We start from the raw sequence: 19,056 nt of genomic DNA on the forward strand, positions 1-19,056 counted from the left end.
GATTGTTGTGTGAAAAGTAAACAACACCGTGTGAACCAGGAATCATGGACGAATAATCTGCCATTTTTATCCGTGCATTTTATAAGTTTAAGAACAAAATTACATTAAAATAACGAAGAAAAGCTGTATTTAACAGTCGTTAGCTGCAGCCACAGTGTATTTTTTTTTACTGTGAGGCTGCCTAAAAGTTACACATCCTCTGTGTAAACGGATTACCATGACAACCACACCACCGCTCTCTGAAAATAGTGCGTAATGTCGATTTGTTTTTGTTTTTTTCCTTTCTGGCGTCTATACAAACTTACTCTCTATTTTCTGCCACTTGAAAAGCCACACAACGAGAAGTGAATTCAATAAAATGAAGCTGAGAGAGCATTATAGCCGCCTACCTGGTAACAGACGAGTTTTGGAAAAGTATTTCTCTGCGACGACTCGTTATATCTTCGCTGACAGGGAGAGCGCTGCGGCTTATTTTGGAAATATAATTATGTGTGTCGTTAAAATAAAGTTAACACCAGTCTTTTATGACACCTGACACAAGAGTAAGTATCTTTATCTTGTTGCTCAGAGCTCAGTTTGGGCAGTTTTAGCACCGTTTGTGGACAGAAGAAGACACGGCAGCTGTGAAGGTCGTCTTTTGTGATTGGTTGTAAAAGCGGAAGTACTTCCTCTGGAGCGCTTGTCAACACAACATGGCCGGATTAACAGGCACGATACAGCCGCTGTTATTAGGACACATTCAAGGGGAAACGTCTGTCTGATTGTTATATAAAGAGTATCCGATCTTCACAGTCGGACCGGTGTCTCCTGTGTTTTAATAAGCCACCGATCTCAGACTCAGACTCAGAGTAAGACAGGAGACAGCGAGAAGACAGAATAATGCACAAGATCACAAGGGCGACGCTGGCCCTAAACGGACTTGGCCGGTGTTTTATCGCTGAACATCACTTGTCTCTTATAAAAATCGCCAGCCGAGGATTAGCGTGTTCAGAGCATGGAAAGAGTGATGTTTATGATGTTATTATATCTGGAGGAGGTATGGTTGGATCTGCAATGGCATGTTCCCTAGGTGAGTGAGATCCTTCCACCACTGTCAGACCACATAAAGATATAGCTGTAACCTTATGACCCTGCTAAAATCACAATCAGTACTAGGGGATGTCCTCATTCATACTTCCATATCTTTAGGGAGGCTATTTAATCTAAAATATATATCAAAACATCAACTCTGAGATGTGATGTAATAAGATAAATCATTCATAGTCACAGTATGACATAATAGATGCCTAAAATAAACACTTAAAGCTACACCACCAGATTTTAACAACATATGACACTGCCTAAACTCAATCATGCTCTTGTGTTCTTGTCTTTTATACGATGTTTGTTAATGGCAGGCCAGGATCCCAATTTGGTGGGTAAAAAGATTCTTCTCCTTGAAGCGGGCAACAAGAAAGTGATGGACAAGGTCCCAGACACCTACAGCACCAGAGTCAGCTCTATTAGTCCAGGCTCTGCCACCCTCCTCAGCGGTGAAGTATACACTTATACAACGTGATACAAATAATCAGCACTGTAGAACGGTTTATAATGACAGTGTTGTTTTTTGTCACATTCTTGTTGAAAGGTGGCAGACAGAAAATCGTCATCATAGTTATTTCTGTAGTAATCACCTTCCTACCTGTTGTGTTAAGCTTGTGATGCGTGAATATTAAATGTCTCCCACAAGGTAAGCCAGGGATCAGACACTGTCCTTTCACCACGGCTTAGCAGGGATCATACTGCGTCTGACCTGAATTGTTCCACACACAGTTGTTGACAGTAACTAAGCACATTTACTCAAGAACTGTACATTTTTGAGGTACTTGTACCTTACTTGAATACTTCCATTTGATGCTACTTTATACTTCTACTCCACTACATTTCAAAGGGAAATATTGTACTTTCTACTCCACTACATTTAGTGGACAGTTTTAGCTACTTTTCGGATGAAGATTTGACACAATGGATAATATAACAAACTTTTAAAATACAACACATTGTTAAAGATGAAACAGGTGGTTTTCAACCTTTTTGGCTTTTGACGTCTTACAAAAAGCAGTGTCTAGTCGGGTCACATTTCAGATGTCTATGAGCTGTTAACAGCTCCACCACACAGTGATTTTTCCCTGTAAACTTCTCACATGGTTTCATTTCAATAAATGTTCAAATGATCCAATATTTCACTAAACATCAAACATTACAGAAAAAGTAAATAAAACTGAAAGCAGATTTGTGTATCAGAACTTTTTTTTTTCTTTCCTCTCCCATTTATTACCTCACAGCCCCTCAAAATTATCTGATGACCCTTTGGAGGAACCAACCCATAGGTTGGGAACCACCGGATAGAACTAGCTCCACCTCCAGCAGCTACATCAGTAACATGCTGCTTACACACTGATGCTTCAGTATTAATAATCTCATATATTGTCATATATAATAATATATCAGTCAGATGCACCAAACCACTACTTTTATTGCAATAATTTAACTACATGAAGCTGATAATACTTAATAGTACTTTTACTTAAGTATGATTTTTCATGCAGCACATTTACTTCTAATGGAGTATTTTACACTGCTGTATTGGTACTTTTACTTAAGTAAAGGATACTTCTTCCAGCTCTGCCTCCAGACCATACAGGTCATACAGGAATACAGGACACTATTTTTAAAATTATTTCTTACACTAAGAATGTGAGTTTTTTCTGCAGTCTGCATTTTGGCAGACAAGGAAAGAGGGAGTCAAAACAGATGTGATTTTAGGACCTGTAGCTTTAGCAAGGCTTGATGAACTCATCTGTGAAACATGCTCTTTGTCTTAACATGCTCATGCTCTTAATGTACCATCTCATCTCCAGTCTAAAGCCCATGAAGAAATATTTAAATACAAATGTCAGTTCAGACCTGTGTGCTTTGTTTTACTTTGTTTTTTGAGCTGATACATATAATCACTGTTTTGCACAATTACTTCTCACCAATGAGCCATATGACAGTTTACGTTTGGAAAAAAACAGATTGAATTTCAGGTTTCTATGATTTTGTGTACAGCCAAGTTGAGTAAATCTTTTTCAATTGCACATCAAAAACAAACAAAAGCGAGAGGCAGTAACAACGAAGCCAAAACCTCTGAAATGTCTTTTTCTGAAACTCACTCACCAAGTAGTCTTTTATTAGTAGTGAACAATTTATTGACTTAACAGTGTTAAACCCTTCTCTGATTAGAAACTTTTACTGATGAATGACTGGGATGTCAATCAAGATTTTGTAAAATGGTGTAGTGCACAGTTCATGTAAAACGATGCAAAGCTTTGACCTCATTGCCTCCCTCTGGTATGCACACAAAGATATCAAAAGGTATCTTAGGACTTGTTTCATGTTAATGGCACGTTGCCAGTCTCCTTCAGACTTGGCCGCAAACCATTTACAGGTACTAAAGTTGTGCCGTAGGTTCCCACATCTTCAGTGAATACTTTGGTGTCTCCAGTATGTTTTAATTACTTGATAGTTAACTTTACCACACACTATATTCTCCTTGAAAGAGTACTCATGCTTCTTGAAAAATATGTGCCTTTTTGCATTTAAACTGTTTTGTAACTGTTCTGAAATTTGTTTGTGCACATGCAGGTATTGGTGCATGGGAGCACATCACAAAGATGAGATGCAAGCCCTATAAAAAGATGCAGGTATGTTCATCGCACATTGACATTAAGTTGCTTTTTTATCTGTGCAACAGAAAGGGTACTGCTTCGTGCTACTATGTGAAAAGTTCAGAAAAGCACAATTTTAAGAGAAACAAAAATAGTTAGAGCCTGCTGCAACATCAAGCATCTCCCAAAATCCCTCTGTGATACAACTTGATTTTTTCTTCAAATGTACTCCAGACTTTCTAATTTACTGGCATGCTCTATGTATTTCTGTCATCCATCACTCATAGTACCATGCAATTTGTGGAGCGAAAAATCTGTGACACTGAGCATCTACTCAGTCATTCAGCTTAATGAACAAGCAGCGCAACTCGGTATCATATAATCATGTATATGGTATGTAATTGTTCACATTAAAATGGCAAACAGTGGTTTCATCTAACATGCATTTTGTTCATTCCTTTGTGCTGTGTATGCCATTTCAGTTGCTCTGCAGAATATGTGGCCCAAGAAATGCCAAAGAACACAATGTAGATGGAGAAAAAGTAATCTCCTGTTAGATTCAGAGTGCCAGATGATTGGCTGACCGTGCAAGTTTAATTTATTAAAGCCATGTTTTCTATGAAGAATGAATTATTTGGATATTTTCAAATTGGTACTCGTTCTGCCGCTTCTTGTAATTATGAAGATTCATGTGAACAACGGGAAGAAGATGAAAGATTACGAGAGTGGTTGTTTGCTGCAAAGTGAACCCGCTTTACGGCTGTGGGTGCAGGCTCAGTCCCTCTTGTAAGATGTGGTCATTATGTACCAAACTCTCCACCGCAGGGTTTTTCTCTGGGCCTAAGATGTCATCATGCAGTGCCATAGAGTGATTATGGTAGTGTACCTCTCCCATTATACCTTCACTCTGCTACCACTTTTTTGGCTTGTTTTGCAGACTGAATCTCGGTCATATCATCTCCACCATTACACTGGAAAGTATGTACTGCAGGTCGGCGCTAAATAACATTCCTTCCCTGCAATGAAATGCGTTCCCACCTTAAATGTCTACTAAGCATTGAGGGTTTAGATTCGAAACAGAAGGGAAACACACTTTGTGCCACTAAGGCGTCAATTTGCCCAGATTTTTCTCCATAAAGTTCCAAGGAAGTGTATTATTTAAATCTTGCAAGAATAGTAGTAACTCATTCTTCCCCAAAGCTGCATCATTTCACTCCGCATAAAACAAAACCAAAACAATTTTTGGGCTGGTCTCAGTAAATCTTTCCTCCCAACCACTTATCACAAGTTGCAAACCCACTGCCATTAGTGGTTTTCTGTAGGGTATACCCCCTTACTTTATGGCATGTTGGAAAAAAGTAGTGTAGCAGGGCATTACTGCAGAATGATGGGTTGTGTCACCATAGTTACAACCCAGGAGAGGATTAACCTTGTACAAACACCTTTCAACCCCTCATGTTTAACTCAAATGGTGCTTTCAGGGTTGAAATTACAGTAGCCGAAAACTATATCTTATTCTGTCGCTTTTGGTCACGGATAAATATTGACTCGGCTCTGTAATGTTCACAAACATGTCATTTGTTATTTGTGTTTCCAAGAAAATGTTTGCGAAAATCCACATCACACAATGTCATTTGGTCCTCCACCTCAAGAGAGCTCCAATAAGCTGAAGTCAGCCGTCCAGCCAGAGGAGTGTTGGTGACCCTCATAGCTCTCTTGGTTTGATCTATGCAGGCTGTGCCAACCTCTGACAGAAGCTAACAACTTTGATGTGTTCAGCTCAATGAAGCAGTGCTTCTATGCCCAGCTATATATAGGGAAAGGGGATGCATTTAAGGGTAGACTTGTAGACCGCAACCGTAATGGGCCTCTCATTTAGGTTTGGGATGCCTGCTCAGATGCCCTGATCACATTCGATAAGGAGAACCTTCAGGAGGAGATGGCCTACATCGTGGAGAACGACATCGTTGTGGCTGCACTCACTAAACAGCTGGACAGCCTGTCCGGTAAGCAAACGTACACCATTCATGATTTAAACATGAAGTCCCACACAGTAGCAGTGCTCTGTAAGACCTCTTGATTCCTGTTCCATCTGCCTAATGGACACTGAGTCTGGCAGCTAATGCCACCACATTTATTCCATCCTGCCCCTAGGCTTTGTTTATTTGTACTCTCTCCTGGTGACTGTTTTTAAGACAAGTTAGGTTCTTGGAGCCATCCATGTTTTTCCTGCAGTTTCAATCAAACCTCACATTTTGGGAACTGCAGAGTCCCGGCACCCTGTGAGGACACGTGAAGTGGTCCAGTGACCTATTTAAAGATGCCATGTGCTACTAGCTCTGCCACCTCTTAAGACACTAAAGCGCTGACAGGGTATAGTGCTGTATTGCTCTTGACATTAGACCAACTTTTTGGTTCGCAAATAAAACTCAGCTCTGCTATGTGCTTGACTGTTAAAGTGGCATATTTATAAACAGTTTTTAACATTTTGCACCAAACAACGGATGTGTGGTTACGGCACGTTTTTGCCTCATGTGCCTCCCTTTGGTCCGCTTCGTTCTCGTTTTAGCCGTTGTGTTGTTGTGCTCAGGATCCAGAACATGAGAAGTGTGTCCCGCGCCAGCTGTTTTCAATGTAACCCTCTCCAATCACTGGAAGCCCACATTTGACATCCCTGTTCAGCAACCAGTAGCCATTCTGTGGACGGGTCCTGCTCCAAGTCGGCAAGAGCAATCGTAGTTCAAGATCCTTTCATGTTTGGGATGACCAGCCGCTGATATTTTAACTAGAGGGGCCCTTTTAATGTAATATCCAACAAGTTGGCAGCATGTGCAAAGTGTGGCTTGGTGTGCTTGTAGATAAACACTATTAGTCAGTGCAATGTGGCAGGCCAAGGCCATTAAGGAGATTGTCAAATGTGAAATTCGGCAGCTACCATGTGCCAGGGAGGAAAACCAGTGGTGTTTTATGAGGTGGTTTATAGATCTTCCACTGCTTCGGCTGCAGGCAAACCATCCTCTCGTTTTTTGAAGGAAAAAGCAGCAAAGCACTGATGCCTTTGCTATGAGACCAGTTGCCATTGTATTTTAAGAAACATTGCTTTTTCCTTCGCTGCTGACTTTATATTTACCAGTTTTACGTCCTTGTTGTTTGTCAGATAACGTACAAGTAAAGTACAGGTCCAAAGTGGTGAGGTACACGTGGCCCATGCCCCACCAGACTGCAGACTCCATCCCATGGGTGCAGGTCACGTTGGCCAACGGTGAAACTCTTCAGACCAAGCTGCTGGTTAGCTGGATTTCATTATAGTTCATCATAGTGCAGTTATTCTTTCATTCTTTGAACTTTTGTGTTTTATGATGTTGGCTTTTTGATGTGTTTTTCAGATTGGTGCCGATGGACCAAACTCCATGGTGAGGCGGGAATTAGGGATACCCACAGTCAAGTGGAATTATGACCAATCTGCTGTGGTTGCGGTGCTGCATCTGTCAGAGGTACGGAGTGAGAATCACACTCAACACATACCTACATACTTAATTGTAATATGTGGAATGCATCATGTTCATTGTGTTGTATTTATAATTTGCACACTCAAATATTTAAGCAAGCCGCATCATATGTTATATGTTCGTGAATTGGTTTTATTATAATAGTAATTTTAATGTCACATCTGTCAGCAGTACCCTTTATAATGTATTGTTTTTATCTGCATTGTATGAAATTAAAATGTATGCCATACAATACTTTGCCACATAATTTCAGTATAATATTTTTATTTAATTTATGTGTTGGACAGCCCACGGAGAACAATGTCGCATGGCAGAGATTCCTCCCAACAGGACCCATTGCTATGTTACCGGTAATATATCTACATTATTTATTACTGTGGTGTTTTTTTTGTGAAATATCCATCTGTCAAAGACCTTTTTGATAAAGCTTCGGCTTCCACACTCTGTGCTCTGCAGCTGTCGGACACAGAGAGCTCTCTGGTGTGGTCAACAAGCCATCGGCTCGCAGAGGAGCTGCTGGAGCTGGACGAGGAGAGCTTTGTTGATGCCATCAACTCTGCCTTCGTGAGTGTCGCTCTGAACCTAAAACTGCTGATGCTGTATTTACAGTCAGATGCCACATCTATCAGGAAGATGTTGCAACATTTTCGCGTTTTTGTGTGCGGTGCCCTGGATGTGATATGATTTCTCTGTAGACTCACGTGTTAAGCTGTTTTCAGCCATTTATACAAACAGTACCGTCATTGTTTTGGACAGGCTTTATACAATACTAATATTTTACTGCGAGAATGATACATGATATATTTATTCATTTTTTAATGTTTGGAGAAACTCCTTTTTCCCAAGCTGGCTATTTTTACTGGGCCTGCTGATGGAAGGGGTCAATACGGTTGAGTCATGTTTGGTTTCAGGACTGGTTTGCTAATTAAACCTGTGGTCTCCCAGTGTCGACCATTACTGCATGGAATGTTTTTCAAACAGAGCTAATTCAACTGCATAGCCTGCCCGGCATCTTCTTTTAATTAGCCCAGCTCCTGAGGCCCTGCCAAACCAGTTAGTTAGAGAGGGGGGAAAAAAGCACTTTCGCTGGCCTGGAGTTCAGCTTTGCTCCTATGTCAGCTGATTTCTTTGTCCCCTCAAAAGGATAATGTCTGTTTTCTCTCTCCTCTGGCCATTTTTCTTTCTCTGTCTTCATGCCTGCCTGCCTGACAGTGGAGTAATGAGAACCAGTCAGAGCTGATCGAGACGGCTGGCTCTCTGTTCCGCGGCGCCCTCTCAGCCATCATGCCGTCTGCAGGTTCACCTCGACAGCTCCCCCCAAGTGTGGCGGGGATCGGCCCAAAGACCCGGGTCATGTTCCCACTGGGCATGGGTCATGCATCAGAGTACATTAGGCACAGAGTGGCCCTCATTGGGTAAGATAATAATAGTTAACCTGCATATTAACACTCTTTGTAAATTAATAAGATTAAGATTTTTAAAAAGTATCGAGTATGCTTTTAAGCTGTTAGCTCATTCACAGTCTGTAGCTTCACACACATACTTTCATGTTGCACTGTACATAAAATAGCACCCTGCGTGTTGAGTGTGTTTACACAGTGAAGGATATGTTTGTCTTTTCAGGGACGCAGCCCATCGTGTCCATCCTCTGGCAGGTCAGGGAGCCAACCTGGGCTTTGGGGATGTGGCTTGCCTCACACAGCTCCTAAGCCAAACAGCCTTTACCGGGAAGGACCTGGGTCAGTGAGAACTCTAAAAAGACACAAGTGCTGCAACCATGGCACAGTGGTTTCCCCTAAGCTGTTTTCCGTAGCCCCATTTGATATGCATGCTGTTGGTGTGAATTATAAAAAGCTTCAGCTTTTGCGGCAGAATTTATTTGATATTTTCTGTTCATTCTGCCAGGAACTATATGTAAGACCCTGTTCATAAAAACAAAAAATCCTCTCATGTGTTATTGTGTTTATTTTTTTTCCTCTGTTAAATGTCCTGAAGTCAAAATAGCGCCAGCATATTGACTTAATGGTGAAAACATATGAAAGACATACAAACGTTTAAACCATGTTCTCAGTTTTTAATCCCCCAGTCTTTTTGGTTGTTCACGCAGGAGCGATCCAGCACCTGTTAGAATATGAAACTGACCGCCAGCGACACAATCTGCCCATGATGGCTGCCATCGACCTCATGAAACGCCTTTATTCAACCAATGCTGCTCCTGCGGTTCTCCTACGCACCTTTGGTCTGCAGGCCACCAACATGCTTCCAACACTGAAAGTAAGCTCCCAATGTACCCGACTGCACATACCACTGAACCTGACCATCGCTTAGACAATATCAACCACCTGTCAAACCGAAGCTCCGCCCCCACCTTGACCCAACCCTCCACCCTCTCTTTTCTGATTACACGGAGCTTTACTTTAGCAGTGTCTATAATTTCCAGGGTACTGAACCTACTACTATGGCATCTAAGTTTAGCCCCAAATTTAGTGTTACCGAAAGCGTGTGGGTGGGGTTCAGGGTTGGCCTGGGGCAGCGGTGTTGGCTTGTGTTTTCACACCCCTTTTACTACCGACCACTCATGTGAAATGACTTTATTCCCTACTAAGTGATTCAGATCAACACAACTGTAACTGGTTGTAATGGCATTTCACTATAGGAGGCACAAAGTCAAACGTGACATTTTTTCCATATTAAATGTTGTGAGTTAACTGTTTTATGGGTGTTGTATAGAGGTCTGCCGGGCCACTCGCTTGTTAACAGCCTTTTAGTTAAGCATGATTAAAAGATTATGAGTTTTTCAGTTGATGTCTCTTTTCCCTCTGCAGGAGCAGATCATGGCATTTGCAAGCAAGTGAGGCGCGTGTCATGAAGTCGTCGCCGTAGGATATCCAGTGACTGTAAAGGCTGTAAAAAATGTGTATGTCAGAAAAACCCTAAAATAATAATAAAGATCTATTTTACTCTTTACTCTTTTTTTTCTTGTATACTCTTTGGTGCAAAGTAAATCCACATTGACATGTAGTGAAGTGCTTTACCTCTGTCGTAGTGCATCATACATACACTGTTCGGTATATAAAAAACATAAGGATTGTTCATTTTATCTTAAAATCCTCTGCAGTTTTGTAAATACATTGCTGTATTATCCAAGAAATAGTTTTTATTAAAACGAGGAGTGCTTTAAATTGTGTTCACAGTCTGTGCAGTCATAGACAATATTGTAAATCTAATATTTGCACAGTTTAAAACATGATTTTATGCTCAATTTAAAGACTACTTGAGACAAGTGCACCTTAAAACATTTCATTACAAGAACTCTTGGAAAAAGAAAACATATTCATAGGGAAAGTTTTTCATGTTTTATTAAAACATACATGTATAGTATACACTTATACAGTATTTCACTGGATTTAATAAAATGTACATACTGTCTATCATCAGGTTATTCAGCTGATGAACAAGGAGGCATTTTTGAACAATTGTGCAGCATAAAGGTTTTGCAATGCAAAAGCAGTTCCTGTCAAATGATCTCACTTATAAAAGTTTACAATATGTATATACAGCAGTAGTTATGGAATGAGTTGAATACTGAAAAGACCGCAAAGGCGTGACTACACAGAAAGTTAATGTTGATAATATTAATTAAAATACTCTGTATTAGATAAACTTTCAGTTATTTAAATATTTGTACAGTTCACAAGAAAAATGACAAACAGAATTCAATGTAAGTATTGCTTTCAACCAACCAACTTCATCCCTACAAATGAAGGTTTCAAACTTATTTTAACATAATGCCTATTTACATGTTCCCCTTAATTTTGATAGCTGTAAATTATGTAAGAATTACCCTTGATGTAAGTTTTTTCCATTGCTAGCCTAATATGCGGTTCAGACTTGGGGGTGGGGGTGGGGTGGGGGTCCTGAAATGTAGTCATGATTGATGAGGACTGTTCCACTCTAGACAAAAAAATGGCTGAACTTTAAAAACAAAGGCACTAACATCAGACATCATACATGTGACAGCTATACAACACTCTGTGAATCCAAAACTACTTGATGAATATGTACAACCCTGTAGACGACATCAAAGCAACTGATCGTGTCTTGGCTACAATGTCTGCAATTAAAGTGTTATGTGCAAAATTGAAGAAAAGAAGCTTGTCAACTGCTCTATTTCCAATTATGTCCAACTTGTCTAAGGCTAGGGGGAAATGAATTAGGGTCCTGTAAAATAATTTACTGCTAATATAACAAGTCGATCGATTTACTGGCATTTATAAAGACAAATGGTTGTACCAATCTCTTTATAAATCCCACTATTCTGTACATTGCACACCAGCACCACAGTAAGCACCAAAATACCATGACTGGCTGTATTGCTTCTTAACTACCGTCTACACACTTAACAGGTAGGTGAGGAAGACACCCACTTCAGACACTCAGACACCCATAAGGAATCAAAAATGTAAACGTTTTACAAAAAATAAAAGATAGCCCACCAGTTATGAGCTTGACATACAGTAGAAATAGCTGGCCTTATAAAAATATAGTGATTTCTTTTTTCAACAGTTCTCGGAGTTTTCGGCAGGGTGCTGAGGTTGAGGAAAAGATGAGGGGGTTGGGTTGTGTCTGTGAGGGGACGGGCTGATCGAGGGTGGATGGAGGAAGGGAAGCCCCACAGTGACAGACTGTCCCTCTCAGTGCCGGCTGCAACAACAGCGAGCTGCCCTTAGTGGATGTTGAGGTTTCTGAAGTAGTCGAAGGTTGCGCCCAGGGCCCAGCTCGTCTCCACGTTGTTCACCTTTTTGGCTAGCTGTTGAACAGAGTGAGAGGTGCATATTCATCAAAACCACAAAGAAGCAAACAATTTCTTTCATCTGTCATTTTGATTTAGCAAAAGAACATGTTTAAGTCTTATGAAATACTGTACAAACAGAACACATATTTACAGGACAGTTTCATCATGCACCCACATCCATTGTTCACAGTAACCCTGCTCTGACTGGCTCACCTGCAGCACAGTGTTGTCCTTGAAGCCAAAGCCCTCCTTTAACAGGCAAGTGATATATGTCATATCCATGCAGAGGAAGGGGCTGATAGCACGGTATTTGGTCATTTTGTTGCACACTGCGAACACAAAAATCCACAAGTTTCAGACATGACATCAGCACAGGTTTCACGTACAACTGACAAAACGCTTGTGACAAAGCCACCTTGCTGCATCACATGATGACTCCTTGTATTAATGATGAAAACACCTTTTCTAACCCCTGTGCTGCATGATTAAAAGATGACCTTTCTGTTTTGTTTGACAGAGTAAACAGGGAGGTGTGAGAAGAACTCCCGAGGGTCAGCACAAGGCTTCGGGTGGGTGGTGGTCTTAAACAGCCTTTTTACAGAGAGAGTGAGGTTCAGTATGTGTCAACCCCCAGGTGGTGTGTGGCTGTCAGGTGCCCTCCTGCCGGGGCCAGACAGACATCTTCTGCTCAGCTGCCAGCCCAGTATGAGCCAGACTTGTTCACCGAGACCATGTGACAGTGTTCTCACAACACAAACAGCCTTACGTAACACACCAACTCAGTCCTCCTCGCTATAAATCTGGTTTTACATTACAAGTGCCACACACTAAAAACTGATACGCATGGTGTGTATTGGTTACACATACTACAGATTTTATAGCTATGTTAATATATTTTTACATATAATAAAATACATTTTTGTTACAATCTGTCTCCATAAAACGTTTGAGCAAATAATCTGTTACATTTTATTGTTGTAATAAATTCTGTCTGACAGGATAAGCTGCACCAATTTGGCACAATTGTGCCAAGTGTTTGGGGCGCACACAAAGTTTAGTCCTTGTGCTGTTGAGAGCATAGACTGTTTTTTGTAAAATTTGGCGGTTAGACCGATATATATAACTTGTAAGATTGTTGGTTTCATACACCAGTTTATCCAACCCTAGAGAAGATAACATGTAACTCTTACCTTCTTTGGCTCTCTTCTTGAAATCCCTGACTTCAATTGCACCACCCCGGCTACCATCTGTGAAGAAAAAACAAACATGCAATATGAATACCTATTTTGTGGGAAAGATGATAATAAGCTTGAAAGATAATGGCACTGGAAGGTGACTCTTTGCGTGTCTGTGCCCACTCACCGATGAGGCCAGACTCCACAGCTCTGTCGAAGTAGTAGGAGAAAGCGTAGAAGACGCTGCTGCCTTTCACTTCGTAAGGCTGGAGCACTATTCCTTTGATGACCTTCATCACCTCATAGTAGCACAGCTTATAACCCGCATAGCCTGAAGATAGAGAGGCAGTGAATGTAGTTTTGTCAAATAATTATCTAAAGAATACTGAAAAATGTATGATGTCTGTACAAATGAGTAAACAATGAGGTGCATGCAACAGCAAGGGATGGAATGCAATTAAGAGAGCTTGGAGACTCTGTTTCAGGTCAACCATGGGTTGAAACTGGAGGGACTTAACAGATAATATACAAGGGAAGCCCCAGAAGGACAAGTTACACAGCCCCATGGGTATGGTTGACTTAGTCGTGCCGGCAAAACCATGTGCTGACAAGAGCAGCCGTTAACGCGGCCCTGTTGGCCTGTCTATTTTTACCACATAATTGTGAGCGGTCCAGATCAAGCCACTCGTTACACAAAAAAAATAACAACTGAGGGACAAGCCCAGCATCTTTTGGCTACTTGACTGTGGTATGGGAGTGACTGCCTTATTTGTGAACTTTAACTGACAGTTTTCTTTTCGTTTAAATACAAGGTTGACTGCAGTATAATTGTTCAAAAGGGAAGACAGAGAGAGAGGATGACAAGACATGCGTTTGGCGCCAAGGTTACAGAAACTTCAGTGGGTAAATGTTTTCATGTGAGACTGTATTATACTGTACTCTATTGTGTTGAGAGAGTTGAGAAAGGAATGCAGGGATTGCTGGATCCAAGGCAGTGGGAAGGCAATAAAACCTCAGGGTGCTTTTATCTTACCGTCTGGAATCCCGCTAACTTTGTAGGTGGTTCCTCCAAAAGTCACATCTTCTCTGAACTTTTTCGGGAGGCAGGAACTAGTGAAGACTTTCCAATCTAGACCTGGAAAATAAAAACAAGAAAACAGGTTGCAATCTTCCATTGAAGAAATTGATTAAAGAAATATTTTAATGATAAAAAACTTTAGATACTGTACCATCAGCTCCTAATGCTCCAAGAGTTGCCAATCGAGCTGCATACAGTCCATTACCAAGGTAGCTATGTGATGATGATACATGTACATGGTGAGATTTTGGGCGTTGCATATGTTTTTAAAAAACAATTTTTTTACTACTACACAGAACTGAGTTTCCATGGGCAAAATCAAATACATCATATTGTTAATCTGTTGTTTACCTATGTGTGTAGAGTTGATATGTGTTGTTGAACAGGTTGAATCTGGCGATGTAACTGAAGGGAGCAGACTGAACTGTTTTCTGTTGGGTAAACAACAAGTGTTTAGCGGTGTAGATTTGGTAACAACATTTTTAAATAGACGTTAGACTAAAGAGTTTAATTTACCTTTGACTTGGGAAGGAATGTGATCTGTGTAGATCCTCCACCCAAATCCAGGATCCCCACTGTCTTCCTTGTGTTGGAATACAAGTGACCTATAGTATGAGAATGAAGCAGACATCAAACTGAATGTAGATCATACATAATAAGGTGTAATCCATTAGCAGTCAACATGTTTATCTGCAGCTTTATTTAGATTACCTTTACAACCACTAGTGTCAGAAATGATGCTTGCTTACAGATCATGCCCACTAACAGGGAAAATAACTTTTTGGTTTGAAGCTTAAAGGTTGTTGTTTGAAATAATTTTGATAGCACCTTAGCTGTGTGAAGAAAAATATCACTTGTTTTTGCAACCTGTTTGGGGCCAGTGATTCAAGCTCATAACCTCAGACAGGAGACAAGAGTATTTCACTGCTAGGCTTCTGTATACACTGGAGCCTCAGATATGAGCCTCCTGACCACTAACACCACCATAGCAAAACACAAGCAATGTCTTACCTGTGAGGAAGTTCACTGTGACCCAGGCGAGGACTCCTGAAACAGCACATGGGTGAAAATGTCTACATTAGTAAAACCCTGAGAAGTGATTACAACAAACATATGAAACTCTGTATTTGCCCATTTGAATGTAGTGAAAAAAGTAGAGGAGATAACTCTTTCATTAGGCTGATATTAAGGTCGGTCTAACATGTGGGATGGCAGACCAGCCCAGGTAATTACAAGTGTCTCAGATGTCAAGTTATTGCACTCATAAAGTGAAGATAATGAACGGCACATGCTGTATGATGAAAACATAACATAGTGAGGGTGTCTTAATGACCGATGTGGAGGATCTGACTAAATTATTGGGCGTGGGGCAGCAACTCACGCTGTACTAACAGACCTCTTGTAAAAAGAATTACGAGAGCAGTATTGTTTGATGATGAATGAGGTTATAGCACCTGGTTAGACATTATCATCAAAAATCATCAAAACATTACCTACCTTCATTTGTTCCATTCATGATGGAAACACTGCTGTTTGGCATAAAGAAGGGGGATTCAGAAAACACCTCTCGCACCTGTGGAATAAATGTATCATCATGTCAATATGACTATTTACTGGCTATGTGTTAAAACAATACTGTACTGTATTACACTACACAGCCAAGTGTACTGTGTCTGTTCTCTTTTAGAGTGACAGATACTATAGTTCAACCAGAAGCACGGCTGGAACAGTAGCCTAGATTTGATACTCGAAATGACGAATATGGTTACTCCACACAACCCCACAACAGCTGTTTTTTTGCAACATGATAGCCACCAAATGGGCAGACTTGCTGCCTCTTTTTTTTCAGTGACACTTGTAAGCACTTAGTGGTTTCTCATCCCGCTCTATGGCGGGATGGGTGGTGTTTGTGCCAAACTGTCTAAGGGCAGAAAGAAAACGTGCCACACCTCCTTCAGAAGAGAATGTGCCTTGTCTTCAGGCAGCAGACGCAGACCCGCTGTGGCCTTCAGGACAACCGGGGTCCTCTTCCACTCGTCCTCTGGCACTGTCTTCTTGGCAATCTTCAGCAACTGTCGGATGGTGTTGCCACCCTGCAGAAAGAGATGGCAATCAGTTATAGAACAAGCAGCATAGCGTTTGATAACCAAACTAAGAAATCACTTTCACTGATCAAAGTCCTGTTTAAGTCAAATGTAGGTCAATACAGCAGACAGGAGTGGACAGCAGTGTAAGCATCAGCAGAAGGCATTTTCATAATTACACAGTGTTTACATCACATGAACCCAACCCAAAGAAAAAACAGTGGTTTGGTGGTTTGCAGACAGTGAACAACTCCCTAATATACCTGATAAGAATAATACAAGATGGAAAACAGCAAATAAAAACAGGCACACATACCTCCTCAGGGTTGTCTTTATACGCAGACAGTCCAGGCTTCACTGCATGGTACATTTCATTGTCCAGAACTGGCAGCTCAACTAAAAAAGAAGTCAGCATCAGTGAACAGATCATAAATTACAGAGCGAACAGTGTGACATTTCAGGATATAAATAAAGAAGCTTCAATTAATTTAATTGCATAGCTTTTCTTTTACAACTAGTGATATTTAGACTGCAGTACGTCACCTACATCCAGATTGAGTTTTAGAGGTCTGCTTCCTACACAGTTGAGTCAGACAGGCAAATTAAAAATCCAGCTGGGCTACTTTTAGATGATGTATTACCCATGCTCTCTGTCCCTGCATGTTTGTCCTTAAACCACACACTGAGTGACCTAACAGCAGACAGAGCCTGGAGCCTACAACATGTGCAAAGCCCTACTATTGGTTTAGAGGCACAAAGAGACTGGAGCACTTACCAGGGTCTTTCTGGATGAATTTGTAGATGTGGATCCTGGTGCCTGTGCTCCCAGCGTCAAACATGATCCCATAGAAAACCCGGCTCTGGTTGACGGGAGAGGAGGCTTCAGGTACGGGCTGAAAAACCTCAGGTGGGTGGTAAGGCTCAGGTGCAGGATGCAAGACTTCAGGCACCGGGTGGAAAGCCTCTGGTACGGGGTGGATGACTTCAGGCGCCGGGTGGAAGACCTCAGGAATCTCGGGGTAGGTCGGCACATCAGGCTGCGACACTTCAGCCACCGGGTTGGAGACTTCAGGGAGGAGGTTTTCAGTGTTGGCGGAATGCTCCCGGTAGCGATAGAAGTGGGGGACGTACCGGTGGTGCCGGTAGTAAGTCGCCTCCGATAAGAGGCTCCCAGCCAAGAGCCAGACGGATAGTGTGAGGAGCAGACTCGGCGTGGCCATTGTTTTCACAAAGCCGGAGAGAAGAAACAACAGGAGTTTAAAATAAATAAATAAATAAATAAAGGAAGGAAGAAGAGCTGAGGAGGAGAAGAAGGAGAAGAAGAAGCCCTGGTGGATGCTGGAGTAAAGCGCAGCCTTCTCACAGATTGACCTGGGCCCTGAAGAGAGAGCAGTGAAGATGGAGAGAAGCAGAGTGGATGCGGTGCACACTCAGGACTGTCTGGCCATCTGTTTACAGTATATAAAGACATAAGGGCTTGGCGTGGGGCCACACGGAGAGCAGCCATCCACCAATCCTGTAGAGGTCCATCCCAACTCCATCAGGAGTCCCCCCCCCCTCCTGTGAGCTGAGCTGGAGACTACCTGCCCTCCAACAGCATTTCCCTCTTCTTCTTCTTCTTCTTTTTTTTTTTTTTTTTTGTTAAGGAGGAGGAGGATAATTATTTTTGGCTATGTTTTTCCCCTCCTCATCTTTACTGGGTACTCGGAGCCAAAACTCCTTGGGAAAGGAGAATGGGGTTAATAAAGGAGTCAAAAAGAATGGCTCCCCCTGAAAAAGACTCTGAAAGAAAAGGTCTTTAAATACATTTTATGGGTGTATTTAAGCCTTGCATAGAAACTTGCCTCAGAAATTCCTTCACCATTAAACTTTTTGGACTTTCGCAACTTCTTGAGTGTTCAAAATTGGGCTTCTGTCTAAATTAGGAGCGATGCTCGTTGTATTTAGATGTCATAAAGAAACATACATTTTAAAATAAATTAGCCTACTTCAGTTTTGAATGCAGCAGCTTAAATATTATCATGTTGTAATGTTCACACTCATTTTGGATTAAGAATTTAAGTAAGTCTTGTTTTATTTAAATACCTTTGGGCTTTGTGTGTAACACATTAAATTAAAAATGTCACTAAGAGAAAACACCAAAAGTACTTTATTTGAGACTAAAAATGTGGCTCATTATTGCAGGTAAGATGGATTCTGGTTTTAATTTCTGATGTAATACAAACTTTGCTTAATCATGTTCAGTGGTTGGAAAGAATCTTGCACAAAATCCTTTCAACCTTCCTTTCGTGATTCTGCAATAATCAGCACATTAAATCTGCAGCAGTTTCACCAACTTTAAAATATGCAAATATGACCTGCGCTCCAGCTGGCATAAAAGTTAAAAGAATGTTAGCAATCATCTCACTCCCACTCATCCTTGTGTTAACCACAGGTTTTCCAAGGGAGAAATATTTGGGCAGCGAGGCACGTTTCATGACAGAATGCATGAAAAGCATGAGTGGCTGTTTCTCCGATTTAGGTGGGTGGCTGGCATGGTATCATACTACATGCTGCAGTGTATCAACTAATTTTGTCTCATGCAATGATCAGAGTCACCGGCTTTAGTGCAGAATGTGCACAGAGGCACAGCAACTTGAACTGAGACCTTACTTGAACTGAGATTTGTACTGGGCTGTGATATTTTTCACCCACTTTGTATCAACAGAAAGAGGACAGAGATCTGA

General features: G+C 41.3%; 2 protein-coding genes across 2 annotated transcripts; one reads left to right on the forward strand and one right to left on the reverse strand.

Moving 5' to 3' along the window:
• The first annotated feature begins 692 nt into the window (after positions 1-692).
• Positions 693-10,165, forward strand: coq6 (coenzyme Q6 monooxygenase). Its single transcript, XM_062439959.1, has 12 exons — positions 693-1,069; positions 1,398-1,532; positions 3,667-3,725; positions 5,569-5,695; positions 6,847-6,977; positions 7,076-7,183; positions 7,486-7,548; positions 7,655-7,762; positions 8,411-8,613; positions 8,822-8,937; positions 9,306-9,472; positions 10,024-10,165. The coding sequence occupies exons 1-12, from the start codon at positions 880-882 to the stop codon at positions 10,051-10,053; spliced, it is 1,437 nt and encodes a 478-aa protein (XP_062295943.1). The 5' UTR covers positions 693-879; the 3' UTR covers positions 10,054-10,165.
• Positions 10,166-11,924: 1,759 nt separating this feature from the next.
• On the reverse strand, positions 11,925-17,550 carry entpd5a (ectonucleoside triphosphate diphosphohydrolase 5a). Its single transcript, XM_062440654.1, has 13 exons — positions 17,106-17,550; positions 16,647-16,726; positions 16,196-16,339; positions 15,744-15,819; positions 15,258-15,293; positions 14,763-14,851; positions 14,598-14,677; positions 14,398-14,459; positions 14,202-14,303; positions 13,356-13,499; positions 13,184-13,240; positions 12,207-12,322; positions 11,925-12,008 (listed from the first exon to the last, which is right to left on the reverse strand). The coding sequence occupies exons 1-13, from the start codon at positions 17,548-17,550 to the stop codon at positions 11,925-11,927; spliced, it is 1,515 nt and encodes a 504-aa protein (XP_062296638.1).
• Positions 17,551-19,056: the final 1,506 nt, after the last annotated feature.

Source organism: Scomber scombrus, chromosome 19, assembly GCF_963691925.1.
Source record: "Scomber scombrus chromosome 19, fScoSco1.1, whole genome shotgun sequence".
In the NCBI taxonomy this organism is placed as follows: Eukaryota; Metazoa; Chordata; class Actinopteri; order Scombriformes; family Scombridae; genus Scomber; species Scomber scombrus.

Excerpts from the sequence above, each read along its gene's own strand:
- entpd5a (XM_062440654.1), bottom strand. The coding sequence starts at position 17,550 with ATGGCCACGCCGAGTCTGCTCCTCACACTATCCGTCTGGCTCTTGGCT. Across the intron at positions 14,304-14,397 it reads TGGAGCATTAGGAGCTGATG|GTCTAGATTGGAAAGTCTTC; the intron begins GTACAGTATCTA and ends TTTATTTTCCAG. Across the intron at positions 13,500-14,201 it reads AGTTAGCGGGATTCCAGACG|GCTATGCGGGTTATAAGCTG; the intron begins GTAAGATAAAAG and ends CTCTATCTTCAG.
- coq6 (XM_062439959.1), top strand. The coding sequence starts at position 880 with ATGCACAAGATCACAAGGGCGACGCTGGCCCTAAACGGACTTGGCCGG. Across the intron at positions 8,614-8,821 it reads CACAGAGTGGCCCTCATTGG|GGACGCAGCCCATCGTGTCC; the intron begins GTAAGATAATAA and ends TTGTCTTTTCAG. Across the intron at positions 9,473-10,023 it reads ACATGCTTCCAACACTGAAA|GAGCAGATCATGGCATTTGC; the intron begins GTAAGCTCCCAA and ends TTCCCTCTGCAG.